This window comes from Perca flavescens, chromosome 13, assembly GCF_004354835.1.
Source record: "Perca flavescens isolate YP-PL-M2 chromosome 13, PFLA_1.0, whole genome shotgun sequence".
Lineage (NCBI taxonomy): Eukaryota > Metazoa > Chordata > Actinopteri > Perciformes > Percidae > Perca > Perca flavescens.
Genome location: NC_041343.1, coordinates 35,833,716 through 35,852,922, shown reverse-complemented (window position 1 = coordinate 35,852,922; position 19,207 = coordinate 35,833,716). Strand labels below are relative to the sequence as shown.

Below are 19,207 nucleotides of genomic sequence, written 5' to 3'. Positions count from 1 at the left end.
ACCTAGGTACTGTCAGGGCATGCCCTCATACTCTGCTTCTGACTGGCTAGTAGTCCTTACGGAGCATGTGCAACTCCGAACAAAGATGGTACAGAAGTGAGATGCCTCACTCTGTAGCTAAAACAGAGAGCTCAACACACAGGGTGAAAGAGGAGCTGTGTGTGTGTTACCCACTGACTTTTTACCTTTTCACCCAGAACCTTAAACAAAGACTCAGGGCTCAAATTCAGAACTTCAGATGTTTATTGTGAAGTGTTGACAGTCTTTACATGAGCTACAGTAGAATCAAGGGGGAGTTAGGTTACACTAAATATACACCGTACATATTTACTCCCTCAGTCACAATTAATAACTATCTTTTCTAATGACAGACTTTTATTCTGAAAAATAAATCAGTAGTTTTTAAGTAAAATTACCTTATTGATATCTAAACATAAAATATATGTCTGTCTGTCTGCCTGCAGTCACTGGAATGTCTGTCTGTCTGTCTCGCTCTCCCCCCATGTCAGTGGAAGACAGTCTGTCTCCAGCGTTTGTCCGGGGTAAAGGGCCACAAACAGTCTGTGATGGCGGCGGTGAAAGCTCGCGGCTCCACGCTCAGGTTCAGCTGCTCCAGACGACAACAGTTCAACTGGCTGTTGATTGGTCGAGGAGTCGCTGCCGCCAGCTGCTCCGTCAGCTGCAGACAGACAGGTAGACAGACAGACAGACAGGTTAGAGAGACAGGCAGGCAGAGAGAAAGACAGACAGACAGGTAAATTAATAACACAAATGCTGCTCATGAGAAATGTATGTATCTGAATGTAACTGATCAAATATATGAATAAAAACATAATATTTACATCATGTATTTACAGGTATATTAGTATAATATGAATGTATTTACAGGTATATTAGTATAATATGAATATTTACAGGTATATTAGTATAATATGAATTATTTACAGGTATACAGTATTAGTATAATATCAATGTGTTTACAGGTATATTAGTATAATATGAATTATTTACAGGTATATTAGTATAATATCAATGTATTTACAGGTATATTAGTATAATATCAATGTGTTTACAGGTATATTAGTATAATATGAATTGTTTACAGGTATATTAGTATAATATGAATTATTTACAGGTATATTAGTATAATATGAATTATTTACAGGTATGTTAGTATAACATGAATGTATTTACAGGAATGAGGTGGTTGGACGGCAGGTTGAAGGCTGTTGCCATGGCGACGGCCATCTCATATTTGGTCATCTGCTCTTTAGCCGAAAAATGAAATATTCCTTTGATGGACGGGTCCTGGAGAGATAGACAGGTGGGGAGACAGACAGAAAGACAGAGAGGTGGACAGACAGGCAGGTGGGGAGACAGGCAGAGAGACAGAGAGGTGGAGAGAAAAACAGACAGAGAGACAGAGAGGTGGGGAGACAGACAGGCCGAGAGACAGAGAGGTGGAGAGACAGACAGACACAGAGACAGAGAAGTGGAAAGACAGGCAGGTGGGGAGACAGGCAGAGAGAAAAACAGAGAGACAGAGAGGTGGAAAGACAGACCAGGTGGAGAGACAGAGAGACAAAGCGGTGGAGAGACAGGCAGGCAGAGAAACAGACAGAGAGACAGAGAGGTGGGGAGACAGGCAGGCAGAGAGACAGACAGAGAGACAGAGAGGTGGAGAGACAGACAGAGAGGTGGAGAGACAGGCAGGCAGAGAGACAGGCAGGTGGAGAGACAGACAGAGCAATAAAGCGACAGGTAAGAGACACATACATTCCTATCTTGTGGTTAATAAACACAGCAGGGACAACTCAGAGCTTCCTGAAGGATAGCTGTCAATCAAGGTAAACTAAGAGGTCTGTGTGGGCGGGATCACCTTGAAAGTGACCAATCATAGGAGGGACAGTGCCTTCTTGGTGTCTGCCCCCAAAGTGTCATAAGTTTCATTCGGGCAAGCAGAAATCAACTTGGAGAGGATGTATGAGCTCCAGCGTGCGCAAAGCAGACACTGTTGTGTTTACAAGTTTTATACACGCACCGGCCATTATTATTATTATTAATATGCTTAGTTATATACGGCAGGTGCCAATCTTTCTCACTCCCTGTGTTCGGTTTCACACTCACAGCTGCATGTTTAAGTCTCGGTTGTTGAATAAGTGAGTGGAGAGTAATATCGGTGTGTGAAATATGTATGTATGTATGTATGTATGTATGTATGTGTATATGTGTATATATATATATATATATATATATATATATATATATATATATATATATATATATATATATATAGATAGATATAGATAGATATATATATATATATATATATATATATATATATATATATATATATATATAGAGAGATAGAGATAGAGATATATATATATATATAGATAGATAGATAGATAGATAGATAGATATATATAAAACTTCAGTTGGTTGAGTACAGACAAAAAAGAAAGAGGACGCCCAGATAGCTCAGTTGGTAAATATAGAGGTTTGACTCCGACCTGCGGCCCTTTCCTACATGTCACCCCCTCTCCCCTTTTATGTCTTCAGCTTTCCTATCAAAATAAAGGCCAAAATCTTTAGAAAAAAAAAAAACGACCAAAAGACCGAGGGAGTGTGATGGACTGAAGCGTATGCTAGGCTACTGAGAGAGTGACGGCTGACTCATCAGCAGCGTTACACCCATCTAGTGTAGCTTATGAAATGTCTGTATCGTCACTGCGCTGCATTTTTATGAACTATGATCCAGCAGGCTCCGTCTTACACGATATTACTCAACCAACTGAAGTTAGTCGCATTTAATAACTTCTAATGTGTTTTTCGCCGTGGTGGCCGCAGTAACAGAGTTACCAGCGGAAACACTGGTACCAATACAGGTTTCTCTCATCCTTAACAATATACAGCTGTGTTAATAATACAGGTTTCTCTCTCATCCTTAACAATATACAGCTGTGTTAATAATACAGGTTTCTCTCTCATACTTAATATACAGCTGTGTTAATAATACAGGTTTCTCTCTCATACTTAATATACAGCTGTGTTAATAATACAGGTTTCTCTCTCATACTTAACAATATACAGCTGTGTTAATAATACAGGTTTCTCTCTCATACTTAATATACAGCTGTGTTAATAATACAGGTTTCTCTCTCATACTTAACAATATACAGCTGTGTTAATAATACAGGTTTCTCTCTCATATCTAACAATATACAGCTGTGTTAATAATACAGGTTTCTCTCTCATACTTAACAATATACAGCTGTGTTAATAATACAGGTTTCTCTCTCATACTTAACAATATACAGCTGTGTTAATAACAATTAAAACTGCAGACAAATGTCAGCATGTGGACCGATGGCGCTGTGTCTCTCCATGTTGCAGGGTGTGAGTGAATGGGGGGGGGGCTGCACGGAGGAGAGATCCAAACACAGCACAGCTTTCCAGAAGGAATGGGTCATGTAACGCAACATTAAACATATTGATATAAACGACATTGCTTTGTTCGTGGAGAGGCAGCGGATGTGACCTGGGAAACATCTTAGTCACACCCTTACACATTTTGGTGGCATTTGCTAACAAATTGGTCACACTGTAGAGCCCTGTTTCTGAACAAACAATGGAAAGCAGTTCTTACCAGTGTATCTTGTCTGGGAATCAAATGAATGCAAAGAAAGTTACTTTAGGAACTTGACTTTAAGATTTGTAATTGTTTATTATTTATTTACCGTAAACAAAAGAAAAATGAGTGAATCTGTCATTATTGCACAATTCCTCCAAGTATCTAACTAAAAAACTAAAAATCCCAATCCTTTACGATGCTGACAGGTCTGCGTTAGTTGCCACCCATTTCGCAAGAGCGGTAGTAATGTTTTTGGATTTGGTTTCATCAACATGAAGACTAGCTGTCGTCTCGGCGGCGGCTAATGGGGATCCTTTTAAATAAACAAATAAACAAATAAACAGGTCGGCGACTAGCAGCACTCTCCTCAGTCCCGTTAACTGGACTATGCTGAGCTCGTAGCTGGTAGCTCAAGCTTGACGTGCTGCGGTGATATTTTAATTCAGCTTTACACAATGTGCATATGGCTTTGGACTTGTCTACAAGCCGTCCAGGAGTTTTGGAAAATAAACAGCTCCATTCAGAGTTGTGTTGCTGCTGCATTTCTCCATCCTGCTGCAGCCTGCAGCAGCAGGATGTGTTACCAGGAAGTATGACAGCTTCATGATAAGTAACGGTGCTGCAAAGGGTCAAAATAGTTGCCTGTTAGGCACCACACCAAGCCCAGTGAAGTGTAAAATAAATTAATAAATGGTGGCATGCGAAGAAGGAGTCTTTCCGGGATATGTTATCCCGGAGGACTCCGGAGGCAGTTGCAGGGTACCGAAGGGCCCGAAGGGCTGCAGCGTCTGCCGTGAAAGAGGCAAAGCAGCGGGTGTGGGAGAAGTTTGGACAAGACATGGAGAAGGACTTTCCAGAAGCACCAAAGTGCTTCTGGAAAACTGTTCGCCACCTCAGGAGGGGGAAGCGGGGATCCATCCAAGCTGTGTACAGTAAGGATGGGACACTGTTGACCTCAACTGAGGAGGTAATAGGGCGGTGGAAGGAGCACTTTGAGGAACTCCTGAATCCGACTAATACGCCCTCTATGTTAGAGGCGGAGCTGGAGGATAACAGGGGATTGTCGTCGATTTCCCAGGCGGAAGTCACTGATGTAGTCAAACAACTCCACAGTGGCAAAGCCCCGGGGATTGATGAGATCCGTCCAGAAATGCTCAAGGCTCTGGGTGTGGAGGGGCTGTCCTGGTTGACACGCCTCTTCAACATTGCGTGGAAGTCTGGGGACGGTGCCAAAGGAGTGGCAGACTGGGGTGGTGGTTCCCCTTTTAAAAAGGGGGACCAGAGGGTGTGTGCCAATTATAGGGGTATCACACTTCTCAGCCTCCCTGGTAAAGTCTACTCCAAGGTGCTGGAAAGGAGGGTTCGGCCGATAGTCGAACCTCGGGTTGAGGAGGAACAATGCGGATTCCGTCCTGGTCGTGGAACAACGGACCAGCTCTTCACTCTCACAAGGATCCTGGAGGGAGCCTGGGAGTATGCCCGACCGGTCTACATGTGTTTTGTGGATTTGGAGAAGGCGTATGACCGGGTCCCCGGGAGATACTGTGGGAGGTGCTGCGGGAGTATGGGGGTGGGGGTCTCTACCAGGGCCATCCAATCTCTGTATGACCAAAGTGAGAGCTGTGTCCGGGTTCTCGGTAGTAAGTCGGACTCGTTTCAGGTGAGGGTTGGCCTCCGCCAGGGCTGCGCTTTGTCACCAATCCTGTTTGTAATATTTATGGACAGGATATCGAGGCGTGAGTCGGGGTGGGAGGGGTTGCAGTTTGGTGGGCTGGGGATCTCATCGCTGCTCTTTGCAGATGATGTGGTCCTGATGGCATCATCGGCCTGCGACCTTCAGCACTCACTGGATCGGTTCGCAACCGAGTGTGAAGCGGTTGGGATGAGGATCAGCACCTCTAAATCTGAGGCCATGGTTCTCAGCAGGAAACCGATGGAGTGGCTTCTCCAGGTTGGGAATGAGTCCTTACCCCAAGTGAAGGAGTTCAAGTACCTTGGGTTTTTGTTCGCGAGTGAGGGGACAATGGAGCGGGAGATTGGTCGGAGAATCGGCGCAGCGGGTGCGGTATTGCATTCAATCTATCGCACCGTTGTGACGAAAAGAGAGCTTAGCCAGAAGGCAAAGCTCTCGATCTACCGGTCAGTTTTCGTTCCTACCCTCACCTATGGTCATGAAGGCTGGGTCATGACCGAAAGAACGAGATCCAGGGTACAAGCGGCTGAAATGGGTTTCCTCAGGAGGGTGGCTGGCGTCTCCCTTAGAGATAGGGTGAGAAGCTCAGTCATCCGTGAGGAGCTCGGAGTAGAGCCGCTGCTCCTTTGCGTCGAAAGGAGCCAGTTGAGGTGGTTCGGGCATCTGGTAAGGATGCCCCCTGGGTGCCTCCCTAGGGAGGTGTTCCAGGCACGTCCAGCTGGGAGGAGGCCTCGGGGAAGACCCAGGACTAGGTGGAGGGATTATATCTCCAACCTGGCCTGGGAACACCTCGGGATCCCCCAGTCGGAGCTGGTTAATGTTGCTCGGGAAAGAGAAGTTTGGGGTCCCCTGCTGGAGCTGCTCCCCCCTGTGACCCGACACCGGATAAGCGGACGAAGATGGATGGATGGATGGCATGCGATTACAAAAATTGAATGCGTTATGCTCGGCCCTTAATCGCATCAAATAATGCTGACAGCCCTATATATATATATATATGTATCACCACATCTCCTCATGAGCATGTTTTATCGTGCTTGGGAGATATGACATAAACCTGTCTCTCTCTCATTCAGACAGACCCCTACCTGTCTCAGACTGACAGACATTCCCTACCGGTCTCTCTCTCATTCAAACAGACAGCCCCTACCTGTCTGTCTCATTCAGACAGTCGCTACCTGTCTCTGTCTCTCAGTCAGACAGACAGTCCCTACCTGTCTCTGTCTCTCTCAGTCAGACAGACAGTCCCTACCTGTCTCTGTCTCTGGGCCAGCTTCCTGCAGACGGTGGCCACGTCTCTGGCGTCTGTGGGGAACCTCTGCAGGCGGTGATCCAGGGAGACCTCGGAGACGTTCTGGACATCCAGCCACAGAGACGTCACCGCACTCTCCGTCACAGACTCCACCTCCCCGAACAGAACAGGCACCCGCAGCACCGCAGCACCTGAGAGAGAGACAGGCAGGCAGGGAGAGAGACAGGTAGACAGGGAGAGACAGACAGGCAGGCAGGGAGAGACCAGTAGACAGACAGGCAGGGAGAGAGAGACAGGAGAGAGAGTTAGTTTGTAGTCCTTTACTCTGATTCTCCACTGGGCATCTGTGCTGTGCTCCGGCTGAGCCGCTATTTTGTTGCGTCCTCCGCCACGCGCCGTACCACACCGGGGCCGTACTGCACCATACCACACCACACCGGGGCTGTACCAGGAAATGATCGAACATATTCTTTATAAAACCTCCCAATTAGAGAGGAGATGATCTAACATATTCTTTATAAAACCTCCCAATTAGAGAGGAGATGATCTAACATATTCTTTATAAAACCTCCCAGTTAGAAAGGAAATTATCTAACATATTCTTTATAAAACATCCCAGTTAGAGGAGATGATCTAACATATTCTTTATAAAAAACCTCCAAGTTAGAGAGGAAATGATCTAACATATTCTTTATAAAATCTCCCAGTTAGAGAGGAAATGATCTAACATATTCTTTATAAAAAACCTCCCAGTTAGAGAGGAAATGATATAACATATTCTTTATAAAACCTCCCAGTTAGAGAGGAAATGATCTAACACAGGGTGGCTACAGGTTTAAACAAGTTAAATTTAAGACTTTTTAATACCACTCCTAAATGAAATTTAAGACCAAACTTACGATGGAAATATACAGTAATCGTTCCAAGTAAACACACTGTCTGTTAAAAATGAACAGTATGGTAAAATGACAATCAATTGAGTTTAAGAACATTGACTAAATGTGTGTAATGCGAAAGGATAACACAAAAATGTAATTGCTGTCCTAAATTATATTTATTATTACAATATTTTCTGAACATTTAGGTCCAATTAACAAATACTTATAAAATCAAGTAAATATAAAAAAAAGTTCCTTTTGAACAAAATAAATAAAATGACATGAATAAATAACTGACAATTCTGCTTTTAAAATGCAAAGACATTTACATAATAGAATGTGTGTGTGACAGAGAGAGAGAAAGACAGAGAAACTCCGATGGATGGATTGCAGTTTGTGGAGGACTCATCATGGAAAGAGAGTAGACAGCAGTGTGTATGAGTGTTTTGCGGAGGTGTGTGGGAATAAGTGTGTGTGTGTGTGTGTGTGTGTGTGTGTGTGTGTGTGTGTGTGTGCGCGCTCATGTCTATATGACAATTTTTTTGCAGAAGTTCATGTCTACTCCTGAGCTTAAAATCAAAAAACAAAATCACATTCGGGGAATGCAGTAACGCAGCATTACTTCGATTAGTAATATAATTAATGTTTTGGAAATTGTTACACTACTCGTTACTGTGAAAAGTAATACAATTACAGTAATATATTACTAAGAAATGCGTTGCTGCCTAACACTGTTGTGGAGTGCTTTTCTAAATCACACATGCACACACTTTTATCCCAATAAGCAGTGTGGTTTCTTTTAAAGATAATTTTTGTGGCATTTTTAGGCATTTTTTATTGACAGGACAGCTTAGACTTCTAGCCTCTGTATATGGGCGTATGCTCTACCAGGTGAGCTACCCAGGCACCTCCCCTAAATAGCAGTGTTAAGTTAAAATGGATGAGAGAAAACTTTCCTATCGATATGTATGATACAAAATGTAGCGCCACTTGTACAAGAGCATTTCGACAGCGATGATGACAATGTAAAATGATTAGGATTAGAATTATTTCACCTGTCAGTCCACAGTTGGTGCTGGGACCCCCCCCTCCCCCCCCACATAATCACATACCCTTCACCATACCTAGAGATTGGCATGGAGTACTTTCCATAAAATCATCTCTCAATGCAAATCAAACCAGCTATTAGGTTAACTGAAATAAAACCATACCAATCTCTAGATATGGTGAAGGGTATGTGATGATGGGGGGGGCTATTTTAATTCCAAAGCCAAGGGAATCAGGATGCATAGTATCCTGGATCCATGAAATAACTGGCCTTTAAAAATAAAAATCTGCCTGCCTCTATGGGAATTTAACATAGGGGTGTACCTACTATTTTAAGGAAGAACATTTATTTATTTACATACATTATTCATTCACAAAGAAAATTGGTGTCCTCAAAGGTCGGATTTTTCCTCATTTGTTTTAATTAAGGCATTAAGATCAATTTCGAAAAGATGATTTTTGTATTCCTCTTTTTAGTCAACTTTAGCATGGGTTCATAAACTTATAAGCAGCACTGTATACTATTTAGACATATTGGCAGGTTTTTAATTAATTTTTCATTTTAATTTGTCTAATTAATGTGTAATGCCCTATCCATAGCTGTTATTCACTTGACAAATCAGTAAAGCTTAATTATATGATACAGAACATATACAAGAGGTTAGTTAATAAATATATTTATGGCAGACTTACTTTGAAATGCTGAAGTAGATCATGGGCAGTTGCATGGCCCATGAACTGTGATCCATAGAACCTTGACTGGACGTGGTCATTTAACCAATAACGCACATGCAAGTCCAGTTGTTTGCTTTTGGTTGTCTGGTTCAGTGTCTCGTCGAACATAATTACAAACGCACCGCATTTTTGGACTTCGGTGATGAGCTCTTTTTTTATATATGGCGCCAATCCAAATTTAGCCACGTATCTGGTCTTGTCTTTTCCACAGGTAAATGACTGTACAAGCCCAGAATCTGGAAAAATTGCTTTGAACACTTCTTCAATCCCGTCATTAGACCTGTATGAATTGTGGCTTGTCACGGTCCTCAGCACCCAAATCACCTCTGCTCGGAGTGTTGGCGTAGAGCCACAAATTCTTTCGGAGGTCAGCTGGCATTGTTGGCTGTGGATTTCCCATGCTAACATCCAGCGTTGTAGCGTTGAGGTCGTTGCTAGCGGTGGGAATGTTGGAGCAGAAGCTAGCAATGGCGGGCTGCTGGCGTGCCTTTACGTAGTCTCTGTGTTTTTTGCTCTGTACGTGCGATTCCACCGCTCTGAACCCCATCGTCCCAAGTTTGAAATTCTTCCGACACATAATGCAGTTCGCCTCATAAACATTTCCAGGCACCGACCTTAACCAGGAATACTCGTTTTTTTCAAGCCATTTGTAAACGAACTTGCATTTCCCCATGTTCCTAAGTGGCTGTCAACCATTGCTACATTACCTGCGGCAAAATTACGAATCCCAGTGACTATGGCCACGCCAAGACCCGCCCACAAAGCAGCTCGATTGGTTGGGGTTAGGCATTTGACCGCGAGTGGTTAAGGTTAGGATACCCGATTGGTCAGGGGATAGGACCTGTACAAATGGGGTTACGTTACCTTGCGTAAAAAAATCTTCGACCTGTCTGGCAGAACAGATTGCCTGCATTTTCACAGTGACGTGACACAAACTTATTTAAGACCTATCCAATCTGAATTTAAGACAATTTAATACTTTTTAAGGCCTTATTTTTAGGAAAAGTGATTTAAGACTTTTTAAGGACCCGCGGCCACCCTGTAACATATTCTTTATAAAACCTCCCAGTTAGAGAGGAAATGATCTAACATATTCTTTATAAAACCTCCCAGTTAGAGAGGAGATGATCTAAACATGTTAGTGTTCTTTACAATCATTCCCTGAAAGAACCAGCAGGTCTGACTTGTTGCTCCGTCCACATCTTCTTCAGAACTTGACATTTTCAGCGTGAAGCTCTCTAGTTCGAAGGTTTTTGTTGTTTTGCGAAGAGAACAGAGTTTAGAAGGGAAACACACAGAGAGAGGAAGACAGACAGGTACCTGGACAGTGTCTAAGTGTCTCTCTCTCTCCCTCCACTTTGCTGCGTCCATAAACGTTGAGAGGGTTGGGACTGTCGTCTTCTCCGTACGGAGGATTCCTCCCGTCAAACACGTAGTCCGTGCTGATGTAGAGCAGGAAGGCTCCGCACACAGCTGCAAATACATAACCATCTTCTTCATCATCATCATCATCATTCAAACAATCAGACCTCTGATAAATAAAGGCTGTGCTGATATAGAGGAGTATTGCTCTGCACACAGCTGCAGTAACACAGTTGATACAGTGAAACAAAGTGAATATGATGTCAGTGCTCGGACAGTTTCTAATACAGCACGACATCAGACTCACAGGACAAGATGACATCATGACATCAGACTCACAGGACAAGATGACATCATGACATCAGACTCACAGGACAAGATGACATCATGACATCAGACTCACAGGACAGGATGACATCATGACATCAGACTCACAGGACAAGATGACATCATGACATCAGACTCACAGGACAAGATGACATCATGACATCAGACTCACAGGACAAGATGACATCATGACATCAGACTCACAGGACAAGATGACATCATAACATCACCTACCGGCCTCCTTGGCGAGCGTGCTCGTGGCGTGCACGTTGAGATTGACAGCAGCTTCAGTGTGTCTCTCCATAACATCTGGACGTCTCTCTGCTGCACAGTGGACCACCACGTCAGGCTGAAACACATTATATGTAGTTACTGTATGTACAGTGTGTGTGGGTGTATATATATATACACACACACACACACACACACACATACATATATATATATATATATATATATATATATATATATATATATATATATATAGTAGTGTGTAGTAGTGTGTAGCAGTGTGTAGTAGTGTGTAACAGTGTGCAGCAGTGTGCAGCATTGTGTAGTAGTGTGTAGTAGTGTGTAGCAGTGTGTAGCAGTGTGTAGCATTGTGTAGTAGTGTATAGCATTGTGTAGTAGTGTGTAGCAGTGTGTAGCATTGTGTAGTAGTGTGTAGCAGTGTGTAGTAGTGTAGTAGTGTGTAGCAGTGTGTAGTAGTGTAGTAGTGTGTAGCAGTGTGTAGCAGTGTGTAGCATTGTAGTAGTGTGTAGCAGTGTGTAGCATTGTGTAGCATTGTGTAGTAGTGTGTAGTAGTGTAGTAGTTGTGTAGTAGTGTAGTAGTCTGTAGCAGTGTGTAGCAGTGTGTAGTAGTGTGTAGCAGTGTGTAGCAGTGTGTAGTAGTGTGTAGCATTGTGTAGTAGTGTGTAGCATTGTGTAGCAGTGTGTAGTAGTGTAGTAGTGTGTAGCATTGTGTAGTAGTGTGTAGCATTGTGTAGTAGTGTGTAGTAGTGTAGTAGTGTGTAGCATTGTGTAGCAGTGTGTAGTAGTGTAGTAGTGTGTAGCATTGTGTAGTAGTGTGTAGCATTGTGTAGCAGTGTGTAGTAGTGTGTAGCATTGTGTAGTAGTGTGTAGCATTGTGTAGCAGTGTGTAGTAGTGTAGTAGTGTGTAGCATTGTGTAGTAGTGTGTAGCATTGTGTAGCAGTGTGTAGTAGTGTAGTAGTGTGTAGCATTGTGTAGCAGTGTGTAGTAGTGTAGTAGTGTGTAGCATTGTGTAGTAGTGTGTAGCATTGTGTAGCAGTGTGTAGTAGTGTAGTAGTGTGTAGCATTGTGTAGTAGTGTGTAGCATTGTGTAGCTGTGTGTAGTAGTGTAGTAGTGTGTAGCATTGTGTAGTAGTGTGTAGCATTGTGTAGCAGTGTGTAGTAGTGTAGTAGTGTGTAGCATTGTGTAGCAGTGTGTAGTAGTGTAGCATTGTGTAGCAGTGTGTAGTAGTGTAGCATTGTGTAGCAGTGTGTAATAGTGTAGCAGTGTGTAGCATTGTGTAGCAGTGTGTAGTAGTGTAGTAGTGTAGCATTGTGTAGCAGTGTGTAGTAGTGTAGCAGTGTGTAGCATTGTGTAGCAGTGTGTAGTAGTGTAGTAGTGTGTAGCATTGTGTAGCAGTGTGTAGTAGTGTAGCATTGTGTAGCAGTGTGTAATAGTGTAGCAGTGTGTAGCATTGTGTAGCAGTGTGTAGTAGTGTAGTAGTGTGTAGCATTGTGTAGCAGTGTGTAGTAGTGTAGCATTGTGTAGCAGTGTGTAATAGTGTAGCAGTGTGTAGCATTGTGTAGCAGTGTGTAGTAGTGTAGTAGTGTGTAGCATTGTGTAGCAGTGTGTAGTAGTGTAGTACTGTGTAGCATTGTGTAGCAGTGTGTAGTAGTGTAGTAGTGTGTAGCATTGTGTAGCAGTGTGTAGTAGTGTAGTACTGTGTAGCATTGTGTAGCAGTGTGTAGTAGTGTAGTAGTGTGTAGCATTGTGTAGCAGTGTGTAGTAGTGTAGTAGTGTGTAGCATTGTGTAGCAGTGTGTAGTAGTGTAGTAGTGTGTAGCATTGTGTAGCAGTGTGTAGTAGTGTAGTACTGTGTAGCATTGTGTAGCAGTGTGTAGTAGTGTAGTAGTGTGTAGCATTGTGTAGCAGTGTGTAAAGCCCGAGACCCACCGAGCCGATAATCGGCCGTGGGACAGTCTGGTGAGGTCGGTGACTCGAGTCTGTTCGGTGTGTCCCGTGCCGTCGTCAGTCTGGGGGGCCGTCAGCGTTCATTTTGGCCGATCTGACGTGTTCAGTCGGGGGCAGTCGGGGACTTACCAGGACACGGAGAGCAGACTCAGAGAGTCTCTCAAAATCTGAGTAAAATCTTTTAAACTGACCTTTGTTGAGCTGATTTGAAGACAGATTCAGGAACTGCATCACGGCCTATTTCTCCTTAAAATGTTTTCAGAAACACGTTCCAGGTGAACTATTTTAGTCCAATATGAGATCACATTCTGAACAAGCCGCCATGACAGTCTGGCTATGAATTTCCGGAGAAAACAAACCCATGTGACGAGTTCGTCCAATCAGCTGCCGGTTTTCATTTCTTGGCCAACAATACAGAGTAGCGCCGCCTGCTGTTATAGAGATGTATTACGTTTCTCATGTCGGTGTCTCCTCAGGGTGTCCCGAGGACCATCTGACTGGTCTGGTTGGTGTGTCTCGGCTATTACAGTGTGTAGTAGTGTGTAGTAGTCTGTAGCAGTGTTTAGTATTGTGTAGCAGTGTGTAGCAGTGTTTAGTAGTGTATAACAGTATGTAGTAGTGTTTAGTAGTGTGTAGCAGTGTGTAGTAGTGTATAACAGTGTGTAACAGTGTGTAGCAGTGTGTAGCAGTGTGTAGCAGTGTGTAGCAGTGTGTAGCAGTGTGTGTACCTTGAGCTGCTGCATCAGCGCCCTGACGGCGTCCTCGTCTGTGAGGTCACAGCGGAGGAGGCGGGGCCTGGCCCTCCGGTATCCCGTCCCGCTGACCAACCAGCCGCTGCTCTGGAACTCTCTGAGCACGGCCCGACCTAGCAGACCCGTCGCCCCGGTAACAAGGACGCTTGGAGCCGCCGGCACCATCGCCTCCTCCTGAAACACACAGAGAACTACATTCAGAACTACAGTCAGAACTACAGAACTACAGTCAGAACTACACAACTACAGTCAGAACTACACAACTACAGTCGGAATTACAATAACTGAGATCAAATCTCTCTTCATTTTTGTCTACAACCGTCTCTACTTTTTCATCATGAGATAGAATATGGCACCGGTGCCTTAACGACCGAATAGCAACGCGGATTTCGGTGCCACTTAAACGCCTGAGCTTCTCTCTGTTGCTCCTAAACGTACGTTGCACGTCACGCTAGTTAACACTACACTTGGCAGCAGGTAATGTTAGCCTACCGTTAGCTAGCAGCTAAACGGTGTAGAAGTGTGTCTGTATTTCACTGGAGAGGATTCCTATGACGTCTGAAAAACAACACAGATGTTGCGTTCACTTGAAACTCGCCTCCCCAGCATCGTGCTGCATTCAAAGTTATTGTAAAATACCCTTTTCCCATCCAGTGGTTGTTTTTGTCATTTAACAGGAATTTACTGGTGAAATAAGGACAAGGCTCAATATTTGGTCGCATTTTACGTACAGAGATATTGACAAAAAATCTGAATGTGTCATTATAACTATTTGACTGAAATGGTTCTCAGGAATAATCTCAGAAATAATTTATTTAAAAAAAAAAAAAAGACTAAAATGTTTTGACTAAAATGATAAGACTTTTAGTCGACTAAAACTTGACTAACAAAAAAAGATATGTAAATGACTAAAACTAACAAGGACATTTGGCATAAGACTAAATTAAAAATAGGTGACAAAAGTAGCACTACGGTGATCGGTGACCCCTCTCGGTTCCTTAGCGTGTCGGTCACTTGTCAGCCGCATGGCGTCTGTGTGCGTAGCCTACCACAGAGTGCAGCAAAACAGCCGCGTGAGGAGTAGAGCCAGAGAAAACACTAGTTGAGAGTTGGAGGAATAAAAAAAAAAAAAAAAAAAAAAAGGGGAATGAATTTACGGCACACCGTACGGCTTGAGCAGAGGCTGCACAGTTTGACCAGCAGGTAACGGCCAAGTAGCAGCCGCAGACATCAGACCGGCCTCGCGGCCTTGGAACGCTACCGGCCCACCGGGACAAGTCCCAACTTCCCCGATTGCCACTCTGCTACTGGTAGCGTCTGTCTGTCAATTCAATTCAATTTTGCTTTATTGGCATGAACAAAGAAAACATGTTGTTGCCAAAGCAGTTACCAGAAAATACCTATAGTACATATCACATATTAAATAAATACAGTACAATGTTATACTTAACAGTTTTGTACAATATAATGACTGTACAATCCTAAACCAATGTGTAATGTTGGGATCTTATAGTAGTGAGTCCCTCAGGTTGTGGCAGGCAGATCCATATTTAGCTGCCAGTGGGGCTGCTGTCCCTTCTCCTAGGAGGACTACCAGCTTCTCTTCTGATGTTAACATTGGGAAATTTGGTATTTTGTTGGCTATTTTTCCAAAGTGTAAATCTCTTAGTGAAGAGAATTTTTCACAGTGGAGGAGGAAGTGTATCTCTGTTTCCATCTCCCCTGTTGAGCAGTGAGCACATATACATTCCTCTCTGGGCAGCCATGTCTGCCTGAGTCTTCCTGTTTCTACGGCCAGTTGGTGGTCACTGAGCCTGAGCTTGGTTTTTAATGCATACATTGCCCTGCGTGCTTTTTCTTTAAGTGAATGTATGGCTTTATTGAAATTCCCTGATGCAGATATGGTCAGATGAAGTAAAGTATAATTTTGTGTGTGTTTAATTTGGGTGTTATTTAAAGTAAAATGGTATTTGGTTTCAAGACATCTGGCTTCTTTTTGAAAGATCATAATTTGAGTTTTCTTGAAATTGACCTCCAATGCCCAGTTATGGCAGTATTGTTCCAGGATGGACAGGTAACGTTGGAGACCATCTCTGGTTGGAGACAATAAAATCAGGTCATCTGCATAAAGCAGGTATTTAATCTCTGTGTCTAAGAGTGTGAGGCATGGAGCTGCTGATCGGTCCAACTGGTCTGCAAGTTCATTTCTGTACAGGTTGAATAATGCAGGACTTATACAGCATCCTTGCTTCACACCGCGTCCTTGGGTAAAAATATTCTGTTCTTTGATTATTAATTTTCACAGCACATTGATTGTGCTTATACATACATTTGATAAGGTCATATACCTTGCCACCTACACCACTTTGAAGGACTTTGAAGAAAAGTCCTTCATGCCAAATGGAGTCAAAGCCTTTTTTAAAGTCGAGGAAACAAGCAAATATTTTCCCTCCCTTTTTTGGTGGACATGTTTGTCAATTAAAGTATGTAAGGTGTATATGTGATTGGAGGTTCTGTAATTTGGAAGAAAGACAATTTGGCATTTACTAATTATGTTTTTTTTCTTGAATAAATATCCTTGAATGTAGGATATCACATAATATTTTCCCAAGGTTGCTGTTGATACAGATCCCTCTGTAGTTATTAGGGTCTGATTTCTGATCTCTCTGTAATTCACTTTCACTTTACTTGAACAAAGCTTTATCTGGAGAAATTATTTTTAAAAAGCTTTTTGCACATGGCCTGTTGAGGCATCTGCTTCATCTCTTTGTTTACAAAGGTCCTAACTGACAGTGTTGTATCACTCTTCATGGCTCAGCCTAATGGTTAAGATTTTGTTTATTGATTGTTTTTGATTGTGTTTGGTTTTTATTCCAGTGCATTTTTGTTAACAGAGACTGAGAGTCCATTTTTTTTAATTGTTTTTGGTTGTTTTGTTGATTATTGTGGATATTAAAATGTCTTCCAGTTCCAGTGTTAAATATTCTTTAGAAGCCATTATCATTATATTAGCTGAAAATGGTCTCTGAATGACCACATTATCGTTTATCCCAATAATTTCTTGGACAGTTTATTGTCCAGCAAAATGTGTTCTGGTGACAGGCCGATGACTCAGTTTACAGTTCTTCTACATGTATGTATCTTTAGAGAAGGGTTAGGGGGATAGGGGGTTATGGATCTCTGGAACTCTTCTATCATTTTGGGATAAAGTAGTGATCATAAACTGTTTTTTTATTATTATTATTATTATTATTATTATTATTATTATTATTATTATTATTATTTACTGATTAGAAGCTAAAATAAATTGATGTTAATTTAATTTCTACTATAAATAATTCATGAAAATGAAAAAAAAAAAAAGACGCTGTATTCCTCCGACACGCTGTATTAACGTTACGGTTTAAAACGCTTTCCAGGTTAGTGGGGGTGAATACCGCTCAAAACCAACATTAAAAACGTAGTAATCTTCCCCCAGTGTTTACTTTGTTGCTAATCTGTAAAATGAGCCGTGACGTTAAATCATCTGTGTGATGTTTATGTTTTCAGGTAACGTTACTGTTGACGTTCAAACAGGCCTGCGTGTGTGTTTTGAGAAATATCTTTATACTGCAAAGCTATATTTATTATATTAATTTGGATATTGGATGTGAGAAGAAGGAAATGGTTCCAACATTGTACTTTAGATGTGTGTGAATTTCCCACACCAGGAGTAATTTATATAGTTCTATTTTATAGTGATCCATTATCTGTTCAAAAAATTTTCTATGTAAAATGTTCTATTAAAGAAAAGATAGAAAATAAATATTTGTGTGTGCTGTAAAGTGGTTTGAAAAATGCAATCAGAATCGGCTATAATCGGTATCGGCTGGCCTAACTCAAAGAAAATCAGAATCGGCCTAGAAAGTTGTAATCTGTGCATCTCTAGTTTTCTTAGAAACTGAACCGACAAGAAACTTTAATCTAATTCACTGTTGCATATTTTCAGAGTTCTGCTGCGTTTAAAAACATATTTATTTACTTTATTTAAATGAGCAGGTGTTTAAATATTCATGCTGAGAAATCAAATCATCATAAATATTATAAATTATATTAAAATATCAAAACATATCGATGAGACCTGCAGCAGGTGTTCCTCCTCTGTTAGCCGTTAGCACAGTTAGCCGTTAGCACAGTTAGCCGTTAGCACAGTTAGCCTGTTAGCAGTGTCCAGGTGAGTGTTTACCTGAACCAGCTGCACGCGGCCTGGGCTGAAGATGATTCTCAGTTCTGCGCCTGCGCAGCTCATCTCTGCTTCTGTCTGATCAGATAAATATGATTCTGATATTTGTTATTGATCCCTGTGCTTCTGGTGACTTATGATGCGCACTTTGTTTTCTCTCTTCCACTTCCGGTCTACGCAGATCAGCTGTTTACCAGCTGTTTGCCGTAAAGCAGCTGTCGCGGTAATGCTAGCGGGATAGCATTCAGGCTAACTAAGCAGAAACACGGAGGGACGGGAAATAAAACGGACTCAGTTTATCTACAGACACTCTGTGTCCTGGGTCAGACTCTGTAATCCGGGTCAGATTCTAACCCGGGTCAGACTCCACACATACACATTAAGAGGTTTCACTGCTAGCTGCTAGCTGCTAGGGTTAACTGTTACTGGGACAAAACGGGACGTTACCTCCGAAACAGGAAACTCAAATCCAGGCATATACGATCCTCTCAGACCACCAGGGTCCAGAAGAGACCAGCAGGGTCCGGTAGAAATCAGTAGAAAGTGTCCCGGAGCGACAGAGCAGTCAGACGGATGTTGACACTCTTATTCTTCTGGTGTGTAGCTAACTGTTGGTGCTCTAGGGTTACTAGCGATTAGCGCCCCCTGCTGCTGCGGAGTGTGGCTCAATAAGTGACAGGCAGCAGAGACACACGGTCAACATGGTTACAGGGACAAACTTAAACACACACACACACACACACACACACACACACACACACAGAGACACAGACATACACACACACACACACAAACAGAGACACACACACACAGAGACACACAGAGACACACACACACACACACACACACACACACACAGAGACACACACACAGAGACACACACACACACAGAGACACACACACACACACACACACACATACAGATAAACAGAGAGAGAGCTGCAGCCTTGTCTGTCAATCACCTCCTAAAATAGAAACCTGCAGCTGATACCAACTCTCTGTTTATCTCTCTCTCTCACTTTCCCTCTCTCTGAAGCTGCCGTCTGTTACCAACACTGTCTCTCTCTGTCTCTCTCTCTATCTCTCCCTCCCTCCCTCTGTCTCT

General features: G+C 42.7%; 1 protein-coding gene across 2 annotated transcripts; it reads right to left on the bottom strand.

Moving 5' to 3' along the window:
* Window positions 1-295: 295 nt before the first annotated feature.
* On the bottom strand, window positions 296-18,879 carry mat2b (methionine adenosyltransferase 2 non-catalytic beta subunit methionine). Of its 2 annotated transcripts, none has more exons than XM_028595340.1 (7): window positions 18,550-18,879; window positions 13,857-14,054; window positions 11,163-11,277; window positions 10,560-10,712; window positions 6,580-6,770; window positions 1,195-1,308; window positions 296-679 (listed from the first exon to the last, which is right to left on the bottom strand). In XM_028595340.1, exons 1-7 carry the CDS (start codon window positions 18,577-18,579, stop codon window positions 506-508), a joined length of 975 nt encoding a protein of 324 aa, XP_028451141.1. In that variant the 5' UTR covers window positions 18,580-18,879; the 3' UTR covers window positions 296-505. The 2 variants fall into 2 exon arrangements, with proteins under 2 accessions (XP_028451141.1, XP_028451140.1); XM_028595339.1 differs by lacking the exon at window positions 18,550-18,879 and adding an exon at window positions 18,106-18,319.
* Window positions 18,880-19,207: the final 328 nt, after the last annotated feature.

Coding starts and splice junctions, on each gene's coding strand:
- mat2b (XM_028595339.1), bottom strand. CDS start 18,168: ATGAGCTGCGCAGGCGCAGAACTGAGAATCATCTTCAGCCCAGGCCGC. Junction 11,278..13,856: donor CGCTGATGCAGCAGCTCAAG/GTACACACACTG, acceptor AATGTGTTTCAG/CCTGACGTGGTGGTCCACTG. Junction 1,309..6,579: donor TGGCCCAGAGACAGAGACAG/GTAGGGACTGTC, acceptor CTATCTCTCCAG/GACCCGTCCATCAAAGGAAT.